A 25,386-nucleotide genomic window follows, 5' to 3' on the forward strand; every position below is an offset into this window, starting at 1 on the left:
ACCACTTCACATGAACAGCTGATTACATAGCAACAGCCATATAGATCAATACAAAGTGAAGGTGGCCATTATGTATACATTTTCCCTTTTAAAATGCACATCATGAAGTATGTAATAAAGAAGCCAATGTATTAAACAGATGCAACTGCGACTATGTATCTTTAACAACCAGTTCATAAAATAGGGATGTAATTGTTAATTTTGGTTCGGTGTCTCTGGGAGATGCATTCAGCGATCCATACAATATTTCTGCATTCTTGTTCCTTCAGCTTTACATAGGCATAAAAGACCCCGAAATGGAACTGGTTGTTGAATGCCAACACATTCATTTTGACCTAAAGAAAAATGCACAAGGAGAAACTTAAAATATTGTAATAGAAAAAAGGATAGTCAATGGCATATTTTCTGTTTCAAGAATTCTAAAGAGCTGGGCAGCCCGGTTATATCCTCTAACCAGTGCAGCGTAGGAGGTGGAGCCAGTGCAACTCAGTAAGGGGGTTTACTGCTTCTTACCCTGTGTTGCGCAGCAGCCACCTCAATGGGGCTACTTGGATCTGCACCAGCTAAATCACTGGTGCAGTTCTGAGCAGCCTGGTGCAATGCCAGGCTGTTTGAAAGGGGGTTTAGTATCCAGCCTAAGTGTCAGAGGCTGGTCCCACGCCCTATCCCAGGCTGCCCGCCAGCCCTCCTGCCCCACCCCACCCCAACCCCCAGCCTGCAGAGGCTGGCGCAACCTTACTTTTTGCTTGCCAAGACCTGGCACAGGGAAGCCAGCATGCAACCTCACACCAGCCCCCTGACTCCTGAGTTGTCACAGACGTGCCTTATGGCACATTTGTGACACTCCCAGGCCAGCACAAGGGACTTGCAGTGGCCCAGCAAGCACTTTGGATTGTGCTCTTACAAGTATTAACATTAGTAAATGAAATGCTACTTTTTGCAATAGGAGCTGGGGTGAAGAAGGGTTATATCTGAGGCTTTGTAACAACATTTGAACTGGGCACAAGAGTTTTAATGAAGAAGGGAGAATATGAGATGCCTGCTTCCCTAATGGGCACAGCAGCAGAAGCTTCAGTAAGTTATTTTGAATTGCATGTAACTGAGGATTGAATTGCAATCCTATATTTCAGTGGTCCCCAAAGTCCTACTCAGACTTATAGGGGAGGGGAGAGGCAGCAACATGATTGGGTCAATTGTGCTGCTGCCAGGGAAGAAAGGGCTTTAAAAACTTATCTGGGTGTCACTATGGCTCTCTGGAGTGTCTGGGAAGCCTGCAACCCCCTCTACAACCCTCCTGGCAGCTCCAAACTCTTGTTGAAAAGAAAAACAAACCCAACAATTTTTTTTTTCATTTTAACAACAGTTTGGAGCTGCTGAGAGGGTTGCAGGCTCCCAGATCCTCTGGAAAACCACAGCTACATCCAGGTAGGTGAAAAAACCCTTCCCTCCCTGGCAGCAGCATGATAGTGCCAATCATGTTGCTGTCAATTTCTGGACCATTCCCTTTAAAGGGGAATGGCCTTTTTCTGGTTCCCATAGTGGGTTATGACCCACCAGTTTGGGAACCACTGCTATATATATTTACCTGGGAGTTTCATTGAATGATACTTCTTCTGAGAAGACAGGCATAGGCTTGTGCTATGAGTAATTTAGGTTTGTGTATCTTTTTGTGTCCACAGAGGTATAACCAGGGAGGAGATTGTAAGGCACCTGCCCCGCCCCTGGGCACTATACCAAGAGGGGTACATGACTGCTCCTCGGGCTCTGCCCTTATTTCAGAGGAGGTGCTGGTGACTTCATGCCCTCTTTCCTTCTCCTTCAAAGGGGAGCTTCTACAGGAGAAGGGGCACAAAGTTACCACAGCTAGTGCTCCCTCCCCCAGGGAGAATATAAAAGAGACATGATGTCATATGATGTTGTCATGATGTCATGGGTGCTGGGGTAGTGTGTTATACCTCTGTGTGTCTGTACGTATGCATGGCTCAAGGAATAGTTGCATTTAGCAGGCTTTGCTCAGGGCCAGCCCAGATCACCCGGTGCCTGAGGTGGCATGATAAATGCTGCCCCCCTTATAGGTTGATGGGCGTACCCAGTGGCGTCACTAGGATTCGCGTCACCCAGTGCGGGAGGCCTGCGTGTCACCCCATGTAGTGGGCAGGGCAACGCCCCAGGTGGCCATGATGATGTGCCATCTCCCCACCCCCACTGGTTTTTTGGCTGTACCTTTTGTTAGAACACAGATATTTCAATGTGGTTTGTTTCATTGCATTCGCATGAAATTACACATTGATTGATATATAACATGATGGCATTATTTCTCCAAACTCTGATTTTAGTGATTTTGAAAACTTGTAGAGTCTCACACACACAAACCTGTGTCAACTTACTAACACCTTATTGCAGCAGTTCTCAAACTTTTAGCACTGGGACCCACTTTTTAGAATGACAATCTGTCCAGGACCCATTGGAAGTGATGTCATGGCCAGAAGTGACATCATCAAGCAAACTAAAATAAATAATTATAAATAATTAAATTAAAATAAAAGAGATAATTAAATGAGGGGAAGCCAGTCCTGTTTTCCACCAAGTGAATCTACTCTGAAGTAAGTCCTATTGTGGTCAATGGGGCTTACTCTCAGGAAAGTGTGGGTAGGACTGCAGCCTGTGAGCCCAATCCTATGCATGTCTACTCTGAAGTAAGTCCCATAGTGGTCAATGGAGCTTACTCTGTAGCCTGCCTGCAATAACCCCCCCCCCCCCAAAAAAAAAGAATCAGTGAGATTTCCAGCACTTCCCAGTACCTAGTTTAAAGTTCTTCTATTTCAGGCATATGAAGATAAAGACCCACCTGGCTTTGCAAGTCAAAATAGAAAGCTTCCCCTTACCAGTTGAAGCCTCTTTGTGGTCTTTTTTAGTGGGGGAGGGAGGCTGCCTCTGGACATTTGTTGCACTCCAGCTCCATCGGATTGGGACCATTCTGTGTCCTCACATTCCCCTTTGCCTGCCCTGACCACCAGCCAAGGCACGTCTGCCTACTCGCAAGTAAACGTGACATGAGGCTGCTTCACTTTCCAAAGAGCTCCACAGACTCGCAGCTGGGAGGGGGGACCTCCTCCTCTGTGTTTTTGGGGGCTGCACTCATTGGATGAGGACCATTTTTAGCCATAACGGTTTTTTAGCCATAACTTTTGAAAGGAAGGAACGATTTCAATTCTGCTTTTTGCACTGCACTGGCCATTCCGCATCCAACGGTGTATGGCATGACAGGGTAGCTCCTAAAGCTGCGAAGTTAGCGTGTCCTCCTCCCAGGGCGCATCACCCCCCCCGCACCCCCTGCACCCCCCACACCCCCCTAGCGATGCCAGTGAGCCTACCTCTGCTCCTTCAACTCCTTGTATTGGTCAAGGAAGAAAGGGACAAATCAGAAAGGGGAGCATAGTGGGCTGTTGTGTCAGAGAAAGAGTAAAACAGACCCTGAAAATAGAATTCTGAGATAGAACGGGGGGGAAAAAATCTTACCTCATGTTCAAAAAAGGCATCTTCCAAAGTTTTTTCTCCTGTGCCACCTCCTACCCCTTCAAAGCAAGCCCTATATTCCTGAGAATATAAGCAGCCACCAATTGTTTTATTTTACTTACACATACTGTTTCACAAAAAAGTAAATTCCAGGTATGCTTTTCTTTCTCCTTCCCTCACTCACTTCTCCTTCCCTCACTAAGACAAAGATGCCGGCACCAAATTTTGGAGGCAAAGTTCTTCACTGGGTCCCCCAGTGCCCTCTGCCCACCCTATGAGGTGCGCTGGGCACTGGCAGTGTCCTCAGTACTGAAGGTTTAGGGCAGCCATTTTCAACCTTTTTCAGCTCACAGCACACTGACAAGGCACCAAAATTGTCAAGGCACACTACCAGTTTTTTACTTACATTAAATTACTACATTACAGTTAATCTTGAATTAATAAAATTAATACAATTAAATCATTACATGACAAAAAAAATTGTCAAGAAGCATGGAGAGGGAAGTATATGTGGTTTCTGAAAAGGAGGAAAAATTCTATGTTCAAATTCTTATCAAAAGTGCCAGAAAGTGTTGGCAAAGACAGGGCAGGTTGATCACATAGTGGGTGAGGGGCAGTGAGGAGAAATGATTGAAACAAGTGGAGGATTAAACTGGGGGTGGGGGGGAGAGAGAGAGAATGTGAGGCAGTGATTCTGCATCTTTGGAAGGTGCTGACAAGTGAGGGGAGGGACAGTAAGAGAGTTACTAACTGTGATTGTGAGATTTTTTTGGGGGGGGGAATATTCCTGGGGAAGGTGGTGAGGTGGGGGAGAAGAGGAGAGAGAAGTGCCAATTGCCTGCTTGTGTTTTTGAGAAAAAAAGAGTGCAACCAAACGCCCAATCCTATGCATGCCTGCTCAGAAGTAACCCCATTATAGTCAATGGGCTTACTTCCAGGTGGGTGTGGATGGGATAGTACCCCCCCAGCCCAACCCTATGCATGCCTGCTCAGAAGTAAGCCCCATTATAGTCAATGGGGCTTACTCCCAGGAAAGTATAGATAGGATTGTGGCCCAGCACCCTTCCTCTAAAAGCCCCAAAGTGCAGAGAGGGTTGCTTTGGGAAGTTGCAGCCAAACTGGCAAGGAAAATGGACTTTCAGGGACCCTGAAACCTTAGGTTGGGGGCCTCAGCAGACTCGCTATCTGCCTGCTTGCCTGCTTCTGGCTCCCTCCTCTCATTCACTCTGCAGTTCCCACCTCCTGGCTCCTCCAGGCTTCTCTTGTTGGCCAATCAGCAGGCAGGCAGGCAGGCAGGCAGGCAACAACCTCCCTATGCCCAACCCTATGCTTGTCTACTCAGAAGTAAGCCCCATAGTAGCCAACTGGGCTTACTCCCAGGAAAGTGAGGCAGGTTGCAGCCTAAGTCATGCTCAGTAGCAGGAGCAAGCTCCAGGCGGACTCTTCAGCTGCTGCGTGGGATGCAAAGGCTGCTCCCTTGCTTGTGCTACCTGCCCTGCCGTGGGAGGCTCAAAGCAGCAGCTTCCCCTGCGGCAGCTGCTGCCTGCCTCCTCTGATCCTGCGGCACACCTGAGGCAGCCTCATGGCACACCAGTGTGCCACGTCACAGTGGTTGAAAACCGCTGGTTTAGGGGTTGGTTCAGCCAAGTGGAACCTTTGATGGACATGGTCCCTCAGTCAGTGCAGATCTTGCCAACTCTGATGCTATCCTGTTAATTTATAGGAACTACTTTTATAGCACAATGTCATGGTGAAGTGCTTTTCAGGTACCCCCACATAGTGAAAGAGACATACAATCATGTGAAATTCATTTGTTGAATACTTCCATTGTATTATCTGTGGTTGTAGTTTTATTCCCCTCTGTTGTGATGTTCTTTAAAAGAATGGGTAACTTGGGACGAAATCTTAACCAACTTTCCAGCACCAAGGTAAGGGCAATTCAACTCCGACATAAGGGAACAAACATTGCCTTACCTTGAGGAGGCCTCGGTGACTGCCCCCCAACTGCAGGATGCAGCACATGCCCCACTGGTACAGCTATGCCAGTGCAGGAAAGTTGATTAGGAGTGCACCCTAAGAATTACAGGTAGTATTACCTCATGATTGGAGGTAACCACTTGGATCCTCAAGTTGGACCCTCAAGTGAACCACAACCCAATTTTTGGTGGGTTGTGGAGCTGGCACTAATTGGAAGCTGCAAGCAATTCTGGGGCTGTCACACCTAGAATGCCTTGAAGTTTCTGGGTAGCGCCAGCGTGCAACCCATTTCATTGGCTGCGCCACACCTTGTGGCCTTGCATTCTGGGGCACTACCCAGAAACTGCAAGGCATTCTGGGGTGTGACATGGCTACCACAGCTGACAAATTGGGTCATGGCAGTAAAAGGTTTAAAAACCACTGCTCTAACTTCCAAAAGGTAAGAACCTTAGGGAAGCTGCTTGTGAAAAAGGAACTCTGGAGCACACTCTCATTTGAGATGGAGCCTAGAAAAGTCAGGGAAAGCGCACCCTGCCGCAATTGTGGCATGACTTCCCAGTAAGGGGCAGCTAAAGTGGTGACAGTGTTTTCAGTGAATGGGACCCTTGACAGGTCAGGGCTCTTCTGATCTCTGGCACCAGCCATGTCATGAATGGTGGGCAGTCTGTCTGTAGGGACAGTGATAGTCATCTGTCTCAATCACCCCATACAACACTGAACAGGATGAAGACAGACAGTCCTCCCCTGGCAAATGTCTACCGTCTTCCTTAATGAGGCACATTGAAAATCAGGACACTATTTTTTTTAAGTGTGCTTAGAATCAGGCTGAACAAACACTGAATTTCTTTCTTTGGCAGTACATGCCATGGAATGCTGTAGACACAGTATGCCTTTGTTAGGAACTATTTTGTATTTACATACCGCGTAGTAGTCCGCCACGCCCTTCACTTGCTCGTAATCCTCTGCGTTGGCCAGCATATCTAAGCCTTCTGGATACAGCTTCCCACACGTTGGATACAGCTTCTGTCTGTCTTCTTTACTTAGTTCCGTGCCAAACGAATTAATGGTGATAATAAAGGCACGCCTGTCCGCTTCAAACTTAACATAAAAACATATTAAACGTCAAAAGTCATGGGTAGAAGTGCGCTTCTAGGTGTAGTGTTTCAGTTAATAATTCTACTCAAATTCCCTAAACTAACTCCCATTCCTGCTCCTTTGTCATGGCTGGCAGGAAGCAGCTGCAAGATTTGTACCCTGTGTAGTTGTTTTCCATCATGCAAAGGTTAAACAAATACATTTTCAACCCAGCTGGGAATTCATATTATAACCTACTAATCAATAAACCAAAAGGGCTTTTAAAGAGTGCAAACAATATTAGCAGGATGCACAGATAGCCACTTTTGTTGTTTTGCAAGTCAAGTCCATTATGTGATAATGTCACTGTGATGTGGGCTATAGTAATCTATCATCCTCCACAGCTGGGTGTAGTTTTGGCACTGGTTTCCTTTGCCAGGGCAGCAGCTCAACAGGGAGCAGGAGTGCAGGGAGGATTGCCAGCTCTAACTAAAATAATTTAAGATCCCCCCCCCCCAATATGATATCCCACCTCATATTGTGGAATTTGTAATAAGAGGGTTAGAAACATGAGAATGGAGGTATAGCAGGAACAGATCATCCTAGGATTGTAATATGAGAGCCAGGATGGTGTAGTGATTTAGGAGTTAATTTGGAAGATCCATGATCAAATCTGGTAGTGGAACTCCCCAGCCTCACACCTCTGGGCAAAAGTCTGTGATGGTGCCCCCTGCAGGATGTTGCTGTCCCCCCATGCGCAAATCCACCCCTCCCCCACTCACCTAGCGTGCACTGAGCTTCATGCGACTCCAGGACGTGTCGAGAAACCTCCTGAAGCTTCCCCGACAATTTAAACTGTGCTTCCAGCAAACCAGAAGCACAATTTCCAACCACGTTGTGAGCCTCAGGGAGGTTTCCGCATGATCCTAGAGGCGTGCAAGGCTCAGTGCCTGGGGCTTCATTCATTTAATGGCAGGTCCGCAATTGTTCAAATCCCCACTCAGCCATGAAGATTCCTGGGTGATCCTGGGCCAGCCACTATCTCTCAACCTCACCTACCTCACAGAGTTATTGTGAAGACAAAAAAAAGAGGAGGAACTATATACACCACCCTGAGCTCCTTGGAAGAAGGGCAGGATTTAAAAAATGAAAAATAAACAAATATAAGCATGACAATAGTGGCATCTTCCTGATCCCAGATTACAATGCCACTGAAAGAATGATGGGTTTGATAGGGCTGCCAGTCTTCAGAGCAAATTTATGTGTATTAAAAAAAACCAACCTGAACTATTAGTCCCAATTCTATTTTGTGTTGCTAATTTTGAAAGTGAAGTGGTTATCTTTACAGATTAAAACCCCTGTCTTCAGCAGGCAAACATGTCAGTCACATGACTTACGTAAATGATAACCTACACACACCTAGGCTTTTGTGTTCAATATCACAGAATAACAATTATTCTTTGAAGGTGGTTTTGCCTGTTTAGACAGTTGGGAAAAGAAGCCCTTGAGGAGATTATTACTGTGAGGCTGAGGTTTGAATGTTTTCTCAATGCTTCTGTGGGTTTAGTGTTCAGATGTAATTAATCAAGTCTCAGTAAAAAAAAAAAAGGTGAATTTTTTTTAAACCTTTTTTAAAAAACAAAAAAATCTCTTTAAGGAAAATGCATAACCTGTCTGCTTTTGATATGTGGTTGGCAGTTCTTGAATTAAAGTAAGAGCTGTAGCATTAACACTGTAGAAGGAAGAAGACCTGTGTCAAGTGATATTTTCGGCAACCATGTCAGATGCACCTAGACTCAGGGCCCAGTCCTAACCAACTTTTCATCACTTATGCAGCCCCAATGCAGGAGGCCTCCATGACTATTCCACCAACACAGGATGCATCGCAAACCTCATTGGCATGTCTGCATCAGTGCTGGAAATTTGGATAGGATTGAGCCCTAAGTTCTCTTACCTCTAAAAGTGGGCCCATTATTTCAGCTGTTATGCCACCTTGGTTTTTGCAGAATGTATAGAATGCCTCAAGGTAAGACTAAAGAAAGAGACAGAAAAATGAGGCATTATGTTCAAATCTTCTCTGAAGTTGCAGCAATAACTTTCAGTCAAGTTTTAGATTAATGTGCATGAAGAGAAATATGAACAACACTGTATTTCTTCATTGCAGGAGGAATGTCAATAACAAGCATCTATTCTCTATAGCAGGGGAGCCCAAAAGTTTTGGCAAGAGGGCCACATCATCTCTCTGACACCGTGTCAGGGGCCAGGGAAAAAATAATTTACATTTAAAATTTGAATAAATTTACATAAGTTTACGTAAATGAATATATTAAAGATGAACTTATATGAATAAATGAAGGTCTTGCAATAGGTCAAGGCCTATAAAAGTCCTTGCACAAAGCAACACTGGCCTTTCCTTTGCTGCCGCTACTGCATCACAGATGTGAAACAGCAAACAGTGGAGGAAGCCCTCATTCCACAGCTCACGCGAGAGGCCAAATAGTCGCCCTCACGCTGAGAGCAGTTGCGTTGGGCCGGTGAGGGCTCCAGCAAGTCTCCAGAGGGCCAGAGGCTCCTTGGAGACTGGGGAGTTCCTGAGGGCCGCACTGAGAGGACTCGAGGGCCACAAGTGGCCCCAGGGCCGGGGTTTGGGCACCCCTGCTCTATGGTAAGGGAGAACTGGTAGGTGGGAGTGCTCAGCCTTCCTCACCTACTATTTATTTTAAGATGTAATGGCGCTATGGGGTGCAGGCCACACTGGGTGACATGCACGAGGGGGTGACACCACTACTGGCCAAAATTTTTAAAATCTTGGTATTTTCGAATAACACCATTATGTTATATATATCATTTAATGTGTATATCATTGTATATATCATATATCATCATATTTATTCATATGTATATATCATTCAATGTACTGTTAATAAAAATAAAAATAATAATAATAATCATTTCTTGCAGAATGCAATGAAACAAAACATGTCTAAATATCTCTATTTTATCAAAAGTTATAGCCTAAAAATCAACAGGGCGGGGCAATTGTGCCTCATCATGCCCACAGCCTGGGGCATTGTCCCTCCCACTGCATGGGAGAGGTCCATCATGGGGGGTGATGTGCTGGCCTCCTGTACTAGTGTGAGGCAAACCCTAGTGATACCACTGTTAAGACATTATCTGGAGAACAATGCAATTTTATGATTGGAGCACAGGCACTACAAATGATGGCTTGGGTCATTATTGGAAGAAGGGTGTTCAGCTAATTGCAGTCACTTCCATCAGGCCAGCAGTGCTTCATTTAATAGTACAATAAGGAGTTGTGCACCTTACTGTATGTCCAGGTTTGCAAGCTCTTAATATTCAGCAACAGCTACTATTATTAATAATATGAATAGAATTGAGAATATTTAGATACCACTTTTCAACCAGTAAAACATTTTCAAAGTGTGACATAAAAAAATAAGATGTTTTCTTGTCCCCAGCTCATAAGAAGATGCCATTAAATAGCCACTGAGAAGGAGGCTAGATTGGAATGGTTTTCTCCCTCTACTAAATATAGGAGAGTTGCCACTTTAAAAGGTGCATCTTTGCCTTGTTAGCAGGGATTGTACATCAACATATGACCATAAGATGATATGCAAAAGCTTCATATCAAGCTATATAACACATGAGTGTTTGTTACCACTCTTTTAACAGCAGCCTCGAGCCGAGGAAGTGGGAGAAGATTTTGAAGCCTTTTCTCCTGCCACAGTCCTGGCCCAAATCAGCCCCAGCTTCCCCTCCATGGCTGCTATTTGACCCTAAGGAAAAGCTATGAGAATTTTCCTTCCAGGTCAAAAGGGAGGGAGCAGGGAGGCAAATATGGAATGAGACTGCAGCAGGAGGAAAGGTTAAAGACCCTCTCCTCCACAACATTGTCCTGATTGGGATTTGGACCCTCACACCTGCTGTTTAAAAGGGGGGGACGACAACACATGCTGGACAGAGTGTTTGGCCAGGAGTAACTCGAAACAGAAGTCACTGGTTCTTCCTACTCTCTCCATTGTGTCTGTAATTATGCAAATTGTGTCGGTTGTATCTTGATGTCAGTTAGGGCTGCTCAACTTGTTGCAGAAGCTTCAGGAAATGAGAGTGTGTGCCACTCTGCATTTGTTTCTTGCTGCTTCCTGTACCCTGCCAACTTCACTTAGCCAACACACAGTGGTGCAATCCACATTTCATTAATAACAATGTGGAATCTCCTGTTTATATAAATGGTTATACAATACATGGCACAATCAGTATCATGTTGCTTTAATGTCCTCAGCTGGTTCCAAGTAGAAGTTTACCTTGTACAGTTTGTTGCGCATAATTTCAATGTTCATTTCATCCAGGTCAGTTTCAGACACACAGTCTTGAAAGAAATCAGCTGAAAACAGACATGTTTATATTACAAAGCTGAGTCACAGAGATACACAAGAATGCCATTCATCAGTTCTCACAAGTTTTGGACAAATTACCAAGGAATAAGGTCTACCATGCCACAAAGAATTCTGGGCAGGAAATACTGGGAAAAGGTCTCTAAATCAAGCAGAGTCATATAGTGGAAGACTCTTCCCAACTACTCCCAATCAACCCCTGCTAGTTTCCTACTAACAATAAAACAGGAGGCGGTAAAAAGGTTTCAAAAAAAAAAAAAACTGAGTTACAAGCCACAAGCACAAGTCAAAGGTCCAAGATAGGTCATCTGCCTCCTGGACAATACACTGCCCCCTAGTGTCCTGCAGTCAGCACTGTACTTAGTTTCCAACAGAAAATATAAAATTTGTGATTTGCTTTATCTACAACTGTGCAGCAGGATGCTGTTCTGAAGACAATCTGGTTTCTAATTCGAATCTTCAGCAGGCATCTGGTAGGAAATGCAAGCATAAATTCCCACCTACACAACACAAGTAGCTAGATAAGCCTTGGGAAGGCTTACGTAATCCCCAAATAATATACTACATTTTGGTACATTTCTGGGCTTGTTTCACCATAAACTGGATTCTGAATGCTCTTTATTGCTTTAAGGAGTGTTAGAACTGAGTAAACAAGTTCCTAAAAATGCCTTTTCTCCCAAGAGCCAATGAAATCTTACTTGTTTAGACAGATTCCTGAAAGTTGAGGTTTCAGAGTGTACTTTCAGCTACAGGGGATTTTTGAGGCAGAACTAGTGATTGCTCAAGAAAGCTGCTTGCTGTGTGGAGAAATTGAGCTCAGCATGGGCCCAGAGTATGCTTCAAAAGCACATGATATATATTCCCCCCCCAAAGGGGGGACCAGATGGGCCTTCAGCAGATACTCAATACGAGATGACGGTGGGGTGTGTGTGGAGGTCATCATATGTAAGCTGTTCTGAGCACTTCAGAGGAACAATAGGCTAAAACACATAGAGCAAATACATTTCAGGCAGCTAGGTCAGTGCAAAGCATAATGATGCATGTTGCTCAGAACAAAGGAAATGCACCCACTCACACACAACACACCCAGTTTCAGGTCCGGACAATGGTGATTCAGATACACTGTCACCTGACTGGATGTAAATGCTTCCATTGTTGTATGTAGCAAAACATATTTCCCACACAAGATGCTCCTCAAGTAAATAAAATGTAAGACAGTGTCTTCTTCCTCAGACAATGTTAGCTTCTTCTGCGAGGAGGTGTGGGTATGGAGTATGTGGTCCATTAAGAGCATATATATGAATATACCAACATGAGAGCATTTGTGTCCTGGAAGATTGTGTTCTCATCAAATGCGTCCTGGTCATTGGCATCCCTGGACATTCACATCTAGGTTTTTTTTTTGTTTGTTTGTTTTTTTGCATCTCGGTCATTTGCATCCCACTATAACTGGGCAACAAGCAAACTATAACTGGGCAACAAACTCCATAATATATAAGCCCAGGGGCTAGGATAGGGGGGTAAAGGGGATAATTTGTACCTGGGCCCAGGGTCAAAAAGGGGGTCCAGGAGCCAAAGGAAGGGGCCCAGAAATTTCCTGGATTTTACATTTTCCCATCTACTCAGACTTGTTGCCTGCACGAGATGCTGGGGACATTACCACGAGCATGTGGCTGCACTTACTGGCAAGCCATATACGATGGGCCAAGGAATGCGCACATGACATTCCTTAACACAGTGCCAAAGCTGGGAGGAAACTGACCTGCTACAGTGGCTCTTTGGCTTGTGGATCTGCCTGCTTTGAAGGAGCTCAGGGACATAACTGTGGGGTACAGTTGCTACAGAAGCACGTTTTAGCACGCACAGGACATTTTCCATTCTAGTGTGAACCAAAATATGATAATGCTAATTTTCTACATGATTTTCTATGTTTAAAAGATTTTAGAGAGAAGTGTGTTTGGTTTTCCATATTACTGTATATAGCTGCCAATGCCACATGGGTTGGTAGACCTGGACGCCAAAGACTTTTCCAACTGTCCTCCCTTTTCCAAAGACTTCTCCAGTATTTGCCCCTCCCTGCCCCCTTTCTGCTTGCCTGTCACCACCCTCCCCGGCTGTTTCACCCCTCCTCTTTTGCAAAGGGGTCCAAAAGAAACTTCGTACCCCCTTATAAAATTCCTCTCAGAGGCCCTGCCTAAGCCTCTTATCCCAGCCCTAGCCCTAACCCTATCTTTGCATTTAAAAATAGAAAAATAGATCTAACATAAATATACGTATTTTGGGACACAAATATCTAGAACACAGAAAGAATGGATGCAAATGTCCAATACAGGAACGCATTGACTGGAACACAGTTGTCCAGGATGCCATAGTCCTGTCACTGAATATACCTCAGCCCTAATCAGAAATTTAGTTTGTGTCACTCTATATTTTCACAATTAACTAGCACCATTAAATGGCAGACTGTAGAACAGGTCAGCCCCAATTTGCAGGGAAAAAATGCAGCCAAAAATAAAAAATAAAATAGGGGTCATCAAGTCGCTTGTAGATCACAATGCACATATAACTGACTGTGAGCACAATCCTATGCATGTCTGCTCAGAAGTAAAGCCCACTATAGTCAATGGGGTTTACTTCCAGGTAGGACTGGATAGGATTGCAGTCTGTGTTCATTGTGGTGGACCACAAGTTCTATAGACCTCTGAGGACAAAGTAAGTATTGCCACGATAGGAAACAATCTTATCCATCATGGTTGCATACACGAAACTATGAACAAACATACCTAATGGTGTGTCCACTAAGATTGCATTGAACAACTCAGCAGGGTTGGGTGCAATGCTGACAGCTTCCATTTGCTCAAAGCTGCCCAAAGGATGGCACTTCAGAACCAGTTCATCTATGGGTCGCTGGCGCAGTGTGCCCGTAATGAGCAGAATCACGTTGTCAATCATGTAACTGTACCTAGTGGAAGAATCCAACATTAGTCAGAAGATTCCTTTCTTTCTAGGAAGCAAGGTGTATAAACATCAAACAGCTAAGAATCTTTGACAAGTGTGTTAGGTAACATAGCTAGGGCTTACACGGAGGTTTCGGTTTCCTCCCTCTGCTGTAGTAAGATGCAAATGAGAATTTTTTCCCCCAAGAGGATGCTACATTAGACAAAGCCTAATATAGTCAGACTTGCATGACACAGTCTTGGGCATATGAGAAGCTATAACTGAAATCAAATGCAGAAGTAACAGAATTTAATGTACTGATTAGAGCCCGACTGATTTACAGATAAAAATAGAGCCACTTGCCAAATAGTAGGGCTGATATTCACCTTAAGTAGAATATAGGTTTTGCACAGTTCCTCTCATATGTGTGGAAAGGAGAATCTGATATGCCCAACCATAATGAACATACATGTTATAACATGTACATCAGGGGTGTCCAAGGTTTTAAGCAGGAGGGCCAAATCAGCTCTCTGACACTGTGTCAGGGGCAAGGGAAGTAAAGAAATAATTTACATTTAAAATTTGAATAAATTTACATAAGTTTACATAAATGAATATATTAAAGACGAACTTATATGAATGAATGAAGGTCTTGCAATAGCTCAAGGCCTATAAAAGGCCTTGCACAAAGCAAGGCTGGCCTTACCTTTGCTGCCGCTGCTGCATCACAGACGTGAAATAGCAAGAAGTGGAGGGAGTCCTTATCCCACAGCTCATGTGAGAGGTCAAACAGTTGCCCTCATGCTGCGAGCAGTTGCGTCGGGCCAGTGCGGGTTCCAACAAATCTCTGGAGGGCCAGAGGCTCATTGGAGACTGGGGGCTTCCTGAGGGCCGCATTGAGAGGCCTCGAGGGCCGCATACGGCCCCAGGGCCGGGGTTTGGGCACTCCTGATGTACATGAAAGGAACTATATATCTTATTGTAGCAGTTGTCACACATTTAGCACCAGGACCCACTTTTTATAATGAGTATCTGTCAGGATCCACTGGAAGTGAGGTCATGACCAGAAGTGACATCATCAAGCAGGATAATTTTTAACAATCCTAGGCTGCAATCCTACCCAGGATTAAGTCTCATTTATGATCATTGTTAAAAGAATATAAAGAGTAGCTTGCTAAAAGTACAGGTTGTATAACATTTCCCCAAATGCAGTCATATACCATGGTAGCATCAAGTCTAAAATATTAAAAATGAAATATTGAAATGAATGAGGACCCACCTGAAATTGGCTTGCAACCCACCTAGTGGGTCCCAACCCACAGTTTGAGAAACACTGCATTACTGTATACTAACTGGCTTCTGCTGAGTCAATCATTGGTATATCTAGCGCAGTATTCTCTATCCTGATTGGCAACAGACCTTTGGGGAGGGTTTAAGACAAGGGCATTTCCCAGGCCTACCTGACGTTGCCAGGAACTAGGATCTGGGATCTATAAATGCATTCAGTTGCATGGGGGTGGGGGTGGCTCTTTTCACATCTTGTTATGAATGTGGATAGGTCAAAGGGTGCATGCTCTTGTTTCCCTTTCATATAATTGAAAGGGGACCAGTATCCACATTCATTGTTATGTGAGATGCAGAGGCATGTATGAAAACATGTATCCAACACACACTGTCTGTTTTTGTAACATTTATTGAGAGACATATCTATTTGTTGTGAGGAAAAAAGGAGGGGAGGGACCATGTATACCACCCTGAGCTCCTTGGAGGAAGGGTGGCATAAAAATAAATAGGCCCAGGCATTTCTCTTTTTAATTCATCAAAATCTATAACAGGGGTGGCCAACTTGTGGCACGTATGCCACTAGTGGCATGCAGATACTTTATAAGTGGTACATTGTGGGGTCCTCTGTCTCAAGTTCCCCTGGTGGAAGATAGGTCTACCCTTTGGGTACCCCAGGGTATTTTGAGGCAAAGACTAGGTCTATACTTGGCTTTGCGCAGCTACTCAAAGCGAAGAGTAGGCCTGGTACCCTTGAGATCCCTGGGAAAGTCAGATCTACTGGTCATTCAGTGGCACATTTTACACCCAGGGCTGACTGCCCTGCCCTTGGTATGCTTTTGGTGGAGTGCCATGTTCAAGATTCTCTACATAAAAAGTGGCACATGGCATGCTGGGGGTTGGCCACCCCTTAGGGCCCAATCCTGTGCTTGGCGGCAAGTCTCCATGCTGCCGAGCACTGTCACAAACATGCCATAAGGCATGTTTGCCAGCCTCACTGCCAGGCTCCCACCAGTGCTAGCCCAGCGCTGTCCGAAATGGTAGGTGGGGGCAGGGGTGGGGAGGAGGTGTTCCGGGGAGGGGGGAGGCCAGTGGGGGGCGGAGAGAGGGAGGGAAGGAGGCGTGATGGAGAAGTGTGACGCAGGGAGGGGGGGCGGGCTGGAGGCATGCCGACAAAAGTCCCCTTCTCCCGAGGTGCCTGCAGCAGTAGCTCGGGAGGTGCAGGATGCGGTGGCAGCCCTTCTTGGTGCCGCCAAGCCTTGGCGCCCTGGGCAGCTCAGGACATTGGCTTCACCATGTTCTTTTCCTGGTTTATTGGCAATTTTATAATGCGTGTAACTAACTTTACTTACGTAATGTAGTTTAGAAATGTGGAAAGTGGTTCAAAGGCGTGGTTTCGAAAGTACTGAAATTCCGTCAGTAGTTTGGCTTTCAGTTTATCATCAATGGTGGAAACCGTGAGGGGACCAGTTTCATTGGCCAAGAAGTTCCCATAGTCTGTGGTCTGCAAGTGTAACTTCAGGTCTAAAATAGAATTGATTGAAAGAATCAAAACGGGTTTATTTCCTGCAAAGAAACAAGGAGGGTTAACTTTCTTGCTCAGTCTCCCTTGTCACACATTTTTGTCCACAAACCAGGCAGGGACAAAAATAATAAACGGTATAAAATAATATATGGGATATTGTTTCATCTCTGTTTCCCGACCAGAGAGAAGTTCAGAGCAAACTTAACAGTGTCCATTTAAACAGAGAGTTTCAGTGGCATCAAGCATCTGGTAAAAATTATATACGATATGCATATTAGACAGGTATTACAGGTCCAGCCTTGTTATACACAGATTTTTTATACACGGATTTGACTCAACACGAATGGCCCCTGCAAATGAGAAGGAATGTGCTGATCCCTGGAGAAGGGGAAAAATGCATCCCCTTAAAATCAGTTTAAAAAACTGAACAGTCCTTTAACAATAGCCTCCTTAATGAGAGAGAGAGAGGGCAGCTGGCTGACAATCCATCAGTCCTTCTCTCTCCAGGAGACCCCTCCCTTCCCCCTGAGCATGTGAAAGAAAGGTGATCACTTTGCATTGGTGAAGGGAGGGACTGAGTGAAGCACTTGGAGGACAACTGATTGATGGATTGTCTTCCTAAGGACTCTTATCTTACATGACAAAGGACAACAAGGCTGTTTTTAAATCACCAGAGCAAAGAAACTTTGTTTTTTAAATTGATTTGCTATAGTGTGTTTTTTGCCATCCACTTGAGTGCTTGGAAGGGAACCCACGCAAATAATGAGGCTCAACCTCTATAAGGATACATGGCAACTATGTAGGCAAATAAACTTCCAAAACAACACATCAAATCCAGGCCCTAGATATCACAAACAGAGAGCAAAAGTACACTAAAACCCTTTCTGCTTATGATTCACACAAGCATATTTAGCATGAAATTAGTACATCAGGTTGTTTGGTAGCTGCCAGGGAAACATTTTCTTTTCTTATGAAATTACAGCTCAGCAGTGAAAGCAAGCTTATCAATTAATGAAGTTTTTAATTGAATTTGTTTGTTTGAAACATCTATCCTACCTTATCCTATTCTCTGCAACTAGGAAATGTCTGTTTTTGCAGAAGTTAATTGCAGATTACCGTACTCACGTATAGGACGTGAAATTTTTGCCAAATAATCAAGCTCCAATTATCACTTCGACTTATCTCCGGGTCAATCAGAGGGCAGAGCCTTTCGACTCTGAAAAGTTTCGGTTCCTGCTAAAGCAGACTCATTTGTTTCTGTAGCAGCAGCTTTCATCCACTGTGCTGCAGCTTTGGGGCCAGTGGAGGCAGGCTGCTTTGACTCGCAGGCAGCATTGCGAAAAAGGAGCAGCCACTTTGCATCTCCTGCTGTGAGCAAGAGGAAGGCTGCAACCCAATCCTCCTTTACTTGGGAGTAAGCCCTGTTGACTATTATGGGGCTTACTTCTGAGTAGACACACCTAGGATCGGGTATCAAGTCCCTTGTCTGCCCTGCCTGATGACTGGGCAACCAGAAAAGCCTGGAGGAGGTCTGGGTGGAGTGAGAACAAGGGGGCAGGCAAGCAGGTAGGAAGCCAACGAGTCTGCTGAGGCTACCAGCCTAAGAATGGGCTGGCTGAAGTCCCTTTTCATTGCCACAGTTGCCTGCAGCTCCCCAAATTGACCCTCCCTTCCTCGCCTTTACCTTTCAGAGGAGGGGTGTTGGGCCACAATCCTATCCACACTTTCCTGGGAGTAAGCCCCATTGACTATAATGGGGCTTACTTCTGAGTAGACATGCCTGAGCTGGGCTGGGCTCTCAAGTTCCTCTCCTAGCCCCACTTTCCTGGGAGTAAGCCCCATTGACTATAATGGGACTTACTTCTGCGTAGGCATGCCTAGGATTGGGCTTTTTTCTGAAATACAAGAGCAGGCAATGGGGGGGGGGAGAGAATGTGAGGCAAATGATTCTGGACCTTTGGAAGGTGTGGACCAGTGAGGGGAGGGACAGTAGGAGAGGTGCTAACTGCAGTTATGAGATGGGGAGGAATGTGCCTGAGGGAGGGGCTGGGATGGGGGAAAGGAGGAGAGAGAAGTGCCAGTTGCCTGCTCCTGTATTTGAGAAAAAAGAGTGCAGCCAAAAGCCCAATCCTAGGCATGTCTACTCAGAAATAAGTCCCACAGGCACATCCCCCCCCCCCAGTCTTTGGCTGCAATCCTAACCACACTTTTCTGAGAGTAAGCCCCATTGAACAAAATAGGACACACTTCTGAGTAGACCTGGTTAGGATTGTGCCCTTTGTCATGTAATGATTTAATTGTATTAATTTTATTAATTGTAATATAGTAATTTAATTTAAGTAAAAAACTGGGAGTGTGCCTTGACAATTTTAGTGCCTTGACAGTGTGCTGTGAGCTGAAAAAGGTTGAAAATGGCTGTTCTATAGTAACTTTCCTGGGAAATTGCAGCCAAAGTTAACCTTTTAATAATAATAATAATAATAATAATAATAATAAACTTTATTTCCACCCTTCTCCCTAAAGGGACCCAGGGCGGCTCCTCCATTTTATTTATTTATTTATTTAATTCTCCTCCATTCCCTTTTGCTGCTGCAGCCTGGTTCCTTCTTGCAAATGCATTTGGCAGAAGCCTTTTTTTTTTTTTTTTTAAACACCAGGATGGGATCCTCCTTTCCATCAGAAATTCAATTCAGGCTACAATTCAATGCACCATTACTTAAGAATGACACCCATGGAAAGCAGAGGGTCTACTTCTGAGTAAAAAGGTTTGCAAATATATGCAGCTGCATCTCTCTGCTGTGAATTGAATTGCACACTCCCAGTTATGTGTTATAAATTGTATGTTATATGTAGAGCTTCTGCCTCAACACACCTGACATCTTAAAGGTGGATTTGATTCATGGTCTCCTGCAGTGATTCCCAACCCTTTTCACTTGCATATCTCTTGGCAGCCCACTTCTATAAATTGTACCCTTCCTATCAGCAAAATGTTTGTAATTAGTAAGACAAGCTCTCATTGCCTCCATATGAAAGCCCAGACTTCATGTATTCATCACATATTTTCTTTTTTTATCTGTTTGAAGAACAGAAGACTCTGCCTTTGCACTGTTTTGCACCAGAAGTGTGCTGAAAAATTCTGGGTGATTGATCACTTTCCATATTATGTTTCAGTTTTTTACTGTGCTGGTTTTCAATCACTGGTTCATATATGAATTGATGACCAAAGACTAGCTATTGGTGGGGCTTTCACAGCCAACTAGCTACTTCCCTTCCTGCCTTGCTGGTCCTTGGAAGGCATTCCTGCCTTGCAAGGCATTCTGGAGCACGACCTGCCCTTTTCTGCCATTATTCCATTCTTTCTGAAGTACCCCTAAAGGTCCTGTTGAGTGTACCTGGAGTACATGACTACCAGGTTGGGAACCACTGTTCTACTGGTATGTTGTTTACAGTGCACTTCCTCCGATAGTGTTTACAAAAAGGTGGTGAAGGCCAGAATTTAAAAAGAATAGAAATGTATCTTATGATCTTTTACTATGTTTTTAATAAATTAGAGTATACAGTTCTTAGGTAACAATTAGTGGTAGGCTATTTTTCAAGATCTGGCCTCAGGTAAAATCAGACAAAACTATAGTCAGACACCCCCTAAGTTTAACCCCCGACTTATCCAAGGGTCATAGAAAATTCAATGATTTTTGGCTCAAAACCTGCCCTTGACTTATCTGTAGGGTCGACTTATAGGCGAGTGTCTGCGGTGACTTCTCTTTGGTGCAACTAGTTTTCAATATTTTGCCACACTCTAATGTGACCAAGAAACTTGATCTAGGGGAAGAGGCTATGCTAATAGAGATTGACCTGATTCTCAACAGCTTGGGTTTCAATGGCTAGAGTCACAAGGTGCAGAGAGCACAGTTACTCCTAATCCCAGAAGTCAGCCCAGTATACCCCATTTCCTTCCTCCTCTGTTAGTGGTCCTAATTCTGTCAAGTAGAGTGTTTGGCAGCACTGTTGTAGAATCTGCAGACATACAAAATTATGCAGGGGATGGACAGAGTGGATAGGGAGATGCTCTTTACACTCTCACATAATACCAGAACCAGGGGACATCCACTAAAATTGAGTGTTGGGCGGGTTAGGACAGACAAAAGAAAATATTTCTTTACTCAGCGCGTGGTCGGTCTGTGGAACTCCTTGCCACAGGATGTGGTGCTGGCGTCTAGCCTAGACGCCTTTAAAAGGGGATTGGACGAGTTTCTGGAGGAAAAATCCATTATGGGGTACAAGCCATGATGTGTATGCGCAACCTCCTGATTTTAGAAATGGGTTATGCCAGAATGCCAGATGCAAGGGAGGGCACCAGGATGAGGTCTCTTGTTATCTGGTGTGCTCCCTGGGGCATTTGGTGGGCCGCTGTGAGATACAGGAAGCTGGACTAGATGGGCCTATGGCCTGATCCAGTGGGGCTGTTCTTATGCCACCTAGTTCAGAAAGTTGAAACTGAATCTCCTAGACTTCATTGGCAAGGATCCCAAAGGAGGATGGAATGTGTTCCTTCCCTCCCCCGCACCAACATATATTACTTGATTAAAACCCACTTCAACTGATTGCAAGAATTGGGTCACGCCCTGGTAGTTTATACTGAGAATATGCAACAATTTGGTATATATTTTGATGCAAAATCTGGCAATGGATTTTGGCAACAAGGGGAAGGTTGATCAGAGTATCTGATACTGAAGCTTCTCCGCATACCAAACCCCCTTTAGAAGTCACATACAAGGACAGACTCTGAGCTTCAGATCATTTGAATGCTTTTGAAGCTTCCATGCAATCTGTTTACACAAGTTCACACCAGTGTGTACCTGTAACCACTCCTGTTATTTCTGCTCTTGGCTGAACCTTGTCAGTAAACTAATGAAGGATTACATGTTAAACAAAGTGCTGCAGAGTTAAAAACAAGGCTGTGTTGGCAAAACATTGTACAGGTCATATTCTGGCAGACTGCAAAGAGATGGCATTAAATAACCTACGGCACCCAGCTAGGTTTCTGCTGCATCATCCCTATATTCCATGCAGAAAGCATACAGATGCAGAACTCCAGCCACAGAGGAAAAGAGTGATCAGGAGATGATCTCCATGGGTGTCCTTCCCAGCCCTAACTGGAGACTGAAACTGGGATCTTCTTCATGCAAAGCACATGCTTTATCACTTAGTACAACTTCATCCCTTGTAAAATATGCTGTTAACCCAAATTGAGAAGATGATCATTGATGGGTCTGGTCTTCCTCTGGGCAGGCTAGCTTATGAACACAGTACTGCATTAGTACTATAGGATGTTGCAACTCCAGTGTTCAATATAAGCTTGAGCAATTCACATGGTCTTGCACAAAATGAATCCCAAACAGTCCTCAGTTGTGATCATGCATGATCACAGGGAGGATGCACTGTGTGACTCAACCATTCCATAGACAAAACTGCATTTCCTGTTAGCCATTTATGCAACCCTGGACACTCTTTTGTAGCAGCTGCACTTGTAGGGATTGCTATTAGTGGCTGTGCTTGTAGATGGGCCGATTCAGAAATTATGTGCTCCATCCTAAGGCTACTTTGGGAATTGACTAAAGATGAAGCATACTCAGTGGTGTCACTAGCGGGGTGCAGGGGATGCAGGCCACACTGGGTGACAACCACAGGGGAGGTGACACCATTACTAGCCAAAAATTTTAATTTCTTGGTAATTTGAATAATACCATCATGTTATATATCATTCTGTATGTAATTTCATCAAAATGCAATGAAACAAGCCACATTGAACTAACTCTATTCTAGCAAACGTTATAGCCTAAAATCCAGTGGGGTGCAGCAATGGTGCAATCACCATGACCACCACCCAGGGCATTATCCCATCCACTGCATAGCAGGAGGGCCATTAAGGGGATGATTTTCTGGCCTCGCACATTGGGTGACACAAACCCTAGTGACACCACTGACGTACTTATGGTAATTTTACCTTTCAAAGAACCCCAAAGAAAACCAAATATGAGAACTGTATAGAATCAAATATATTTAAATCGGGTTTGCTCAAAATGATTCAACATACCACACCATGTTTTGAAAATTCCTTTGGTGAGAGACAAGGCTAGACAGAGTATGGGTAGTATTGCAGGATTGGGAGAAAGCAAGGATAAATATGCAAAGAGCAGGCACATAGACTAGTCAGGATTTAGGGAGAGTCAAGGCAAAGAAAGCAAAACAATCAGGACCAGACTAAATGTGATGTGGGAGTTCCATGTCTGAACTTGTGATCAGTAGCATACCAAGAATAGGACAGGGGTAATTCATCCCAGGTGCACTCCATAAGAGGGTGCCAGTGTGCCTGACTGTTCAACTGCTAGGTAGACCTGGCTTCCTTTGTGGGGAATCTGGAGGCAGAGGTCTGTTTACCAGCCATTCAAATGCCAGGTAGACCTGGCCTCCCTGGTTGGGGGGGGGATCTCAAGGTGGAGGGCAGGTCTACCTGCTGCTTTGAATTGTACATAGACCTCCCCCCAGGGATATCAAAGCAGAAGCCAGGTTTATCCATGGCTTTGAGCAGCTAAGGGTGGGGCAGTTCACTCCAGGTACCAATGGCACTAGGTATGCCACCACTTGTGATGTCTTTTTCCTTTTTCAAAAAGCAGACATGGTGTGGGAAAGGGTGGGGAGAGATTATTTGGATCTGGGCTGTGGGGAGGGAGGAGGGAGGATTTAACCTTCTGCTCCACTGCCAAATTTTTGACTTAAATCATTTTCCCTCCATGGTTAATAGTAGATACTGTATTTAGATTAGGGCCACAGTGCAGGGCCAATAGTTAGCTGTTCTCTCTCCATCCTTTGCTCATCTAATTTGCACCCCCCCCCCATGGCTGCCTTTTATAAAAAGGAAAAAAGACATCAGGAGTTTAGTCATTGAATTCCTACATCACCTCTAGATGACCTCCAGAAAACCAGTTAAAGACAGTCAAGGAGTGTTCGATGAGTCTGCTAACAGCCTCTTTCACCTTCCTTCTTTTATGGTTGCTGGGGAGCTTGAGCCAAAGGAAGGACGGAAGCTTAAGTGGTGAGCTTGTCTCCCCAAACTGGACAGGGCTGAAAAGTTATTTTTGACTCAAGGAACTAAAGAGACAAGGAACTAAAGAGATATTGCTGAACATCTGATTTGCTTACATCACTTTTCACCCCTTAAAGCTTTAGGGAACAGAATGGTATTTGTTTTAGACAGAAGAAAATTGGAATAACTTTTATTGCCATTGATAGTCATTGATAGAAACTCTCCCAAGAACAGCAATAAATTTGCTTTCAAATGTCTCTTGTTCTATTGGATATACAGTATGCAATGTAAAATTTAAGAAAGCTGATTTGTGTTGGGACTGGCCCAAATGGTATGGGCTCCTTCCAAATTGGAGTCAAACCTGCAATTGTGCCCTAGCTTTGTGTCACAGGCATTTATTCATTTTCCACAAATGGAAAGTCTGATACATCTTGGTGGGACATAGCAAGTGGCAGTCATGCGACTGCCATGCAACGACAGTTGCCTTCCCTTCACAGAAGCCCACTATAAATGGCAGACACCACAAAAAGTGCTTTCCGTGGGAGATGCCCTAATACATTGGTGGACTGAATAAGTATGTATCCCAGCTCAATTCATCATTTACCCGAATGGGACAGAAGCCATTTCTCTATTGTCTGCTCCCATGGCTCGGCATAATGTATGAATTGGGCTTAAGAGTTACAACATGCGTTGCTAGACTTTCCTGATAAAATGCCATCCAAAAAGTGTGGCATGGTAGGGCTGTGCAGAACATAATGTCAACATAAGGATGAAAAGGAAAAAATATTTGCTGAATGGAGAGTCTCGTTCCGTTTACTGAGACTTATTTCTGCGTAAACGTGCTTTGCATTGAGCTGCAATTTCATGAGGTGGGTTCTTTATCGGAAACCATCCTATGCAACTAGGAGACTAATGATCCATTAGAGAATTGCTACATCTCAATCCACAACCAGGTAACATGAAAGTTTGGTTGTAAGACATTGGTACCTCCTGACTTCAAACAGTAACTCAAATTGTCTGTAGATCAGCTACTACTGCAATAGAATACATATAGCAGAACATTGTGCTGCCAGCCTCACAGAACCGCTGTTGGCAGCTGGGTATTTTTTAGACTCTTACTGCTATCTGAGAGGTATCTATTCACATCATCATTTGAATTGCTGAATAAAAGCATAACTCTGAGCCAAACCACAGAATATTTGAAAAAGAAATTAGCTAGCCAATTTTCCAATCAATTTTTGCCTTCAACCCAACTGAATTCCAATTACCTCTTTAAAGGACCAATCAAGATTTTTATTTGTTCTTCTCAGAAACAGTTTCCATTCTTTCACCAAAAGTTAATCAAATATCAAGGTCATTCACTCATTTGTAACAAAGTAAGAAGAAATCATGATGCTTTTGAATGCCACAGATTTGATTTTAGTACAGACCAACTCACCTTCCAGTGTTTCGCACTGTGCCAAGTTGACATAGTCAGTCGCCTTCAAGATTCCTCCTTTAAAGCCTCGGACCAGCCCCTCCAGGTAACCATGATCTACATTGAACTGAAATTCTGAATAACTTGGCATGGTGAGAAA

General features: G+C 44.3%; 1 protein-coding gene across 1 annotated transcript; it reads right to left on the reverse strand.

The window, feature by feature from the left end:
* ATP6V0D2 (ATPase H+ transporting V0 subunit d2) lies at nt 1–25,386 on the reverse strand. Its single transcript, XM_066625732.1, has 8 exons — nt 25,248–25,386; nt 16,553–16,724; nt 13,766–13,944; nt 10,893–10,972; nt 8,522–8,599; nt 6,415–6,591; nt 3,520–3,597; nt 1–335 (listed from the first exon to the last, which is right to left on the reverse strand). Exons 1-8 carry the CDS (start codon nt 25,375–25,377, stop codon nt 174–176), a joined length of 1,056 nt encoding a protein of 351 aa, XP_066481829.1. The 5' UTR covers nt 25,378–25,386; the 3' UTR covers nt 1–173.

The sequence above is a fragment of the Tiliqua scincoides genome, chromosome 4 (assembly GCF_035046505.1).
Source record: "Tiliqua scincoides isolate rTilSci1 chromosome 4, rTilSci1.hap2, whole genome shotgun sequence".
Classification (NCBI taxonomy): Eukaryota; Metazoa; Chordata; class Lepidosauria; order Squamata; family Scincidae; genus Tiliqua; species Tiliqua scincoides.

What these genes read in the sequence shown, in the direction of transcription:
- ATP6V0D2 (XM_066625732.1), bottom strand. Translation starts at nt 25,377, where the DNA reads ATGCCAAGTTATTCAGAATTTCAGTTCAATGTAGATCATGGTTACCTG. An exon ending in TAATGGGCCCACTTTTAGAG is followed by an intron (nt 6,592 to 8,521) that starts GTAAGAGAACTT and finishes TTTTATGTTAAG; the next exon opens with TTTGAAGCGGACAGGCGTGC. An exon ending in ATGCCTTTTTTGAACATGAG is followed by an intron (nt 336 to 3,519) that starts GTAAGATTTTTT and finishes ATTTTTCTTTAG; the next exon opens with GTCAAAATGAATGTGTTGGC.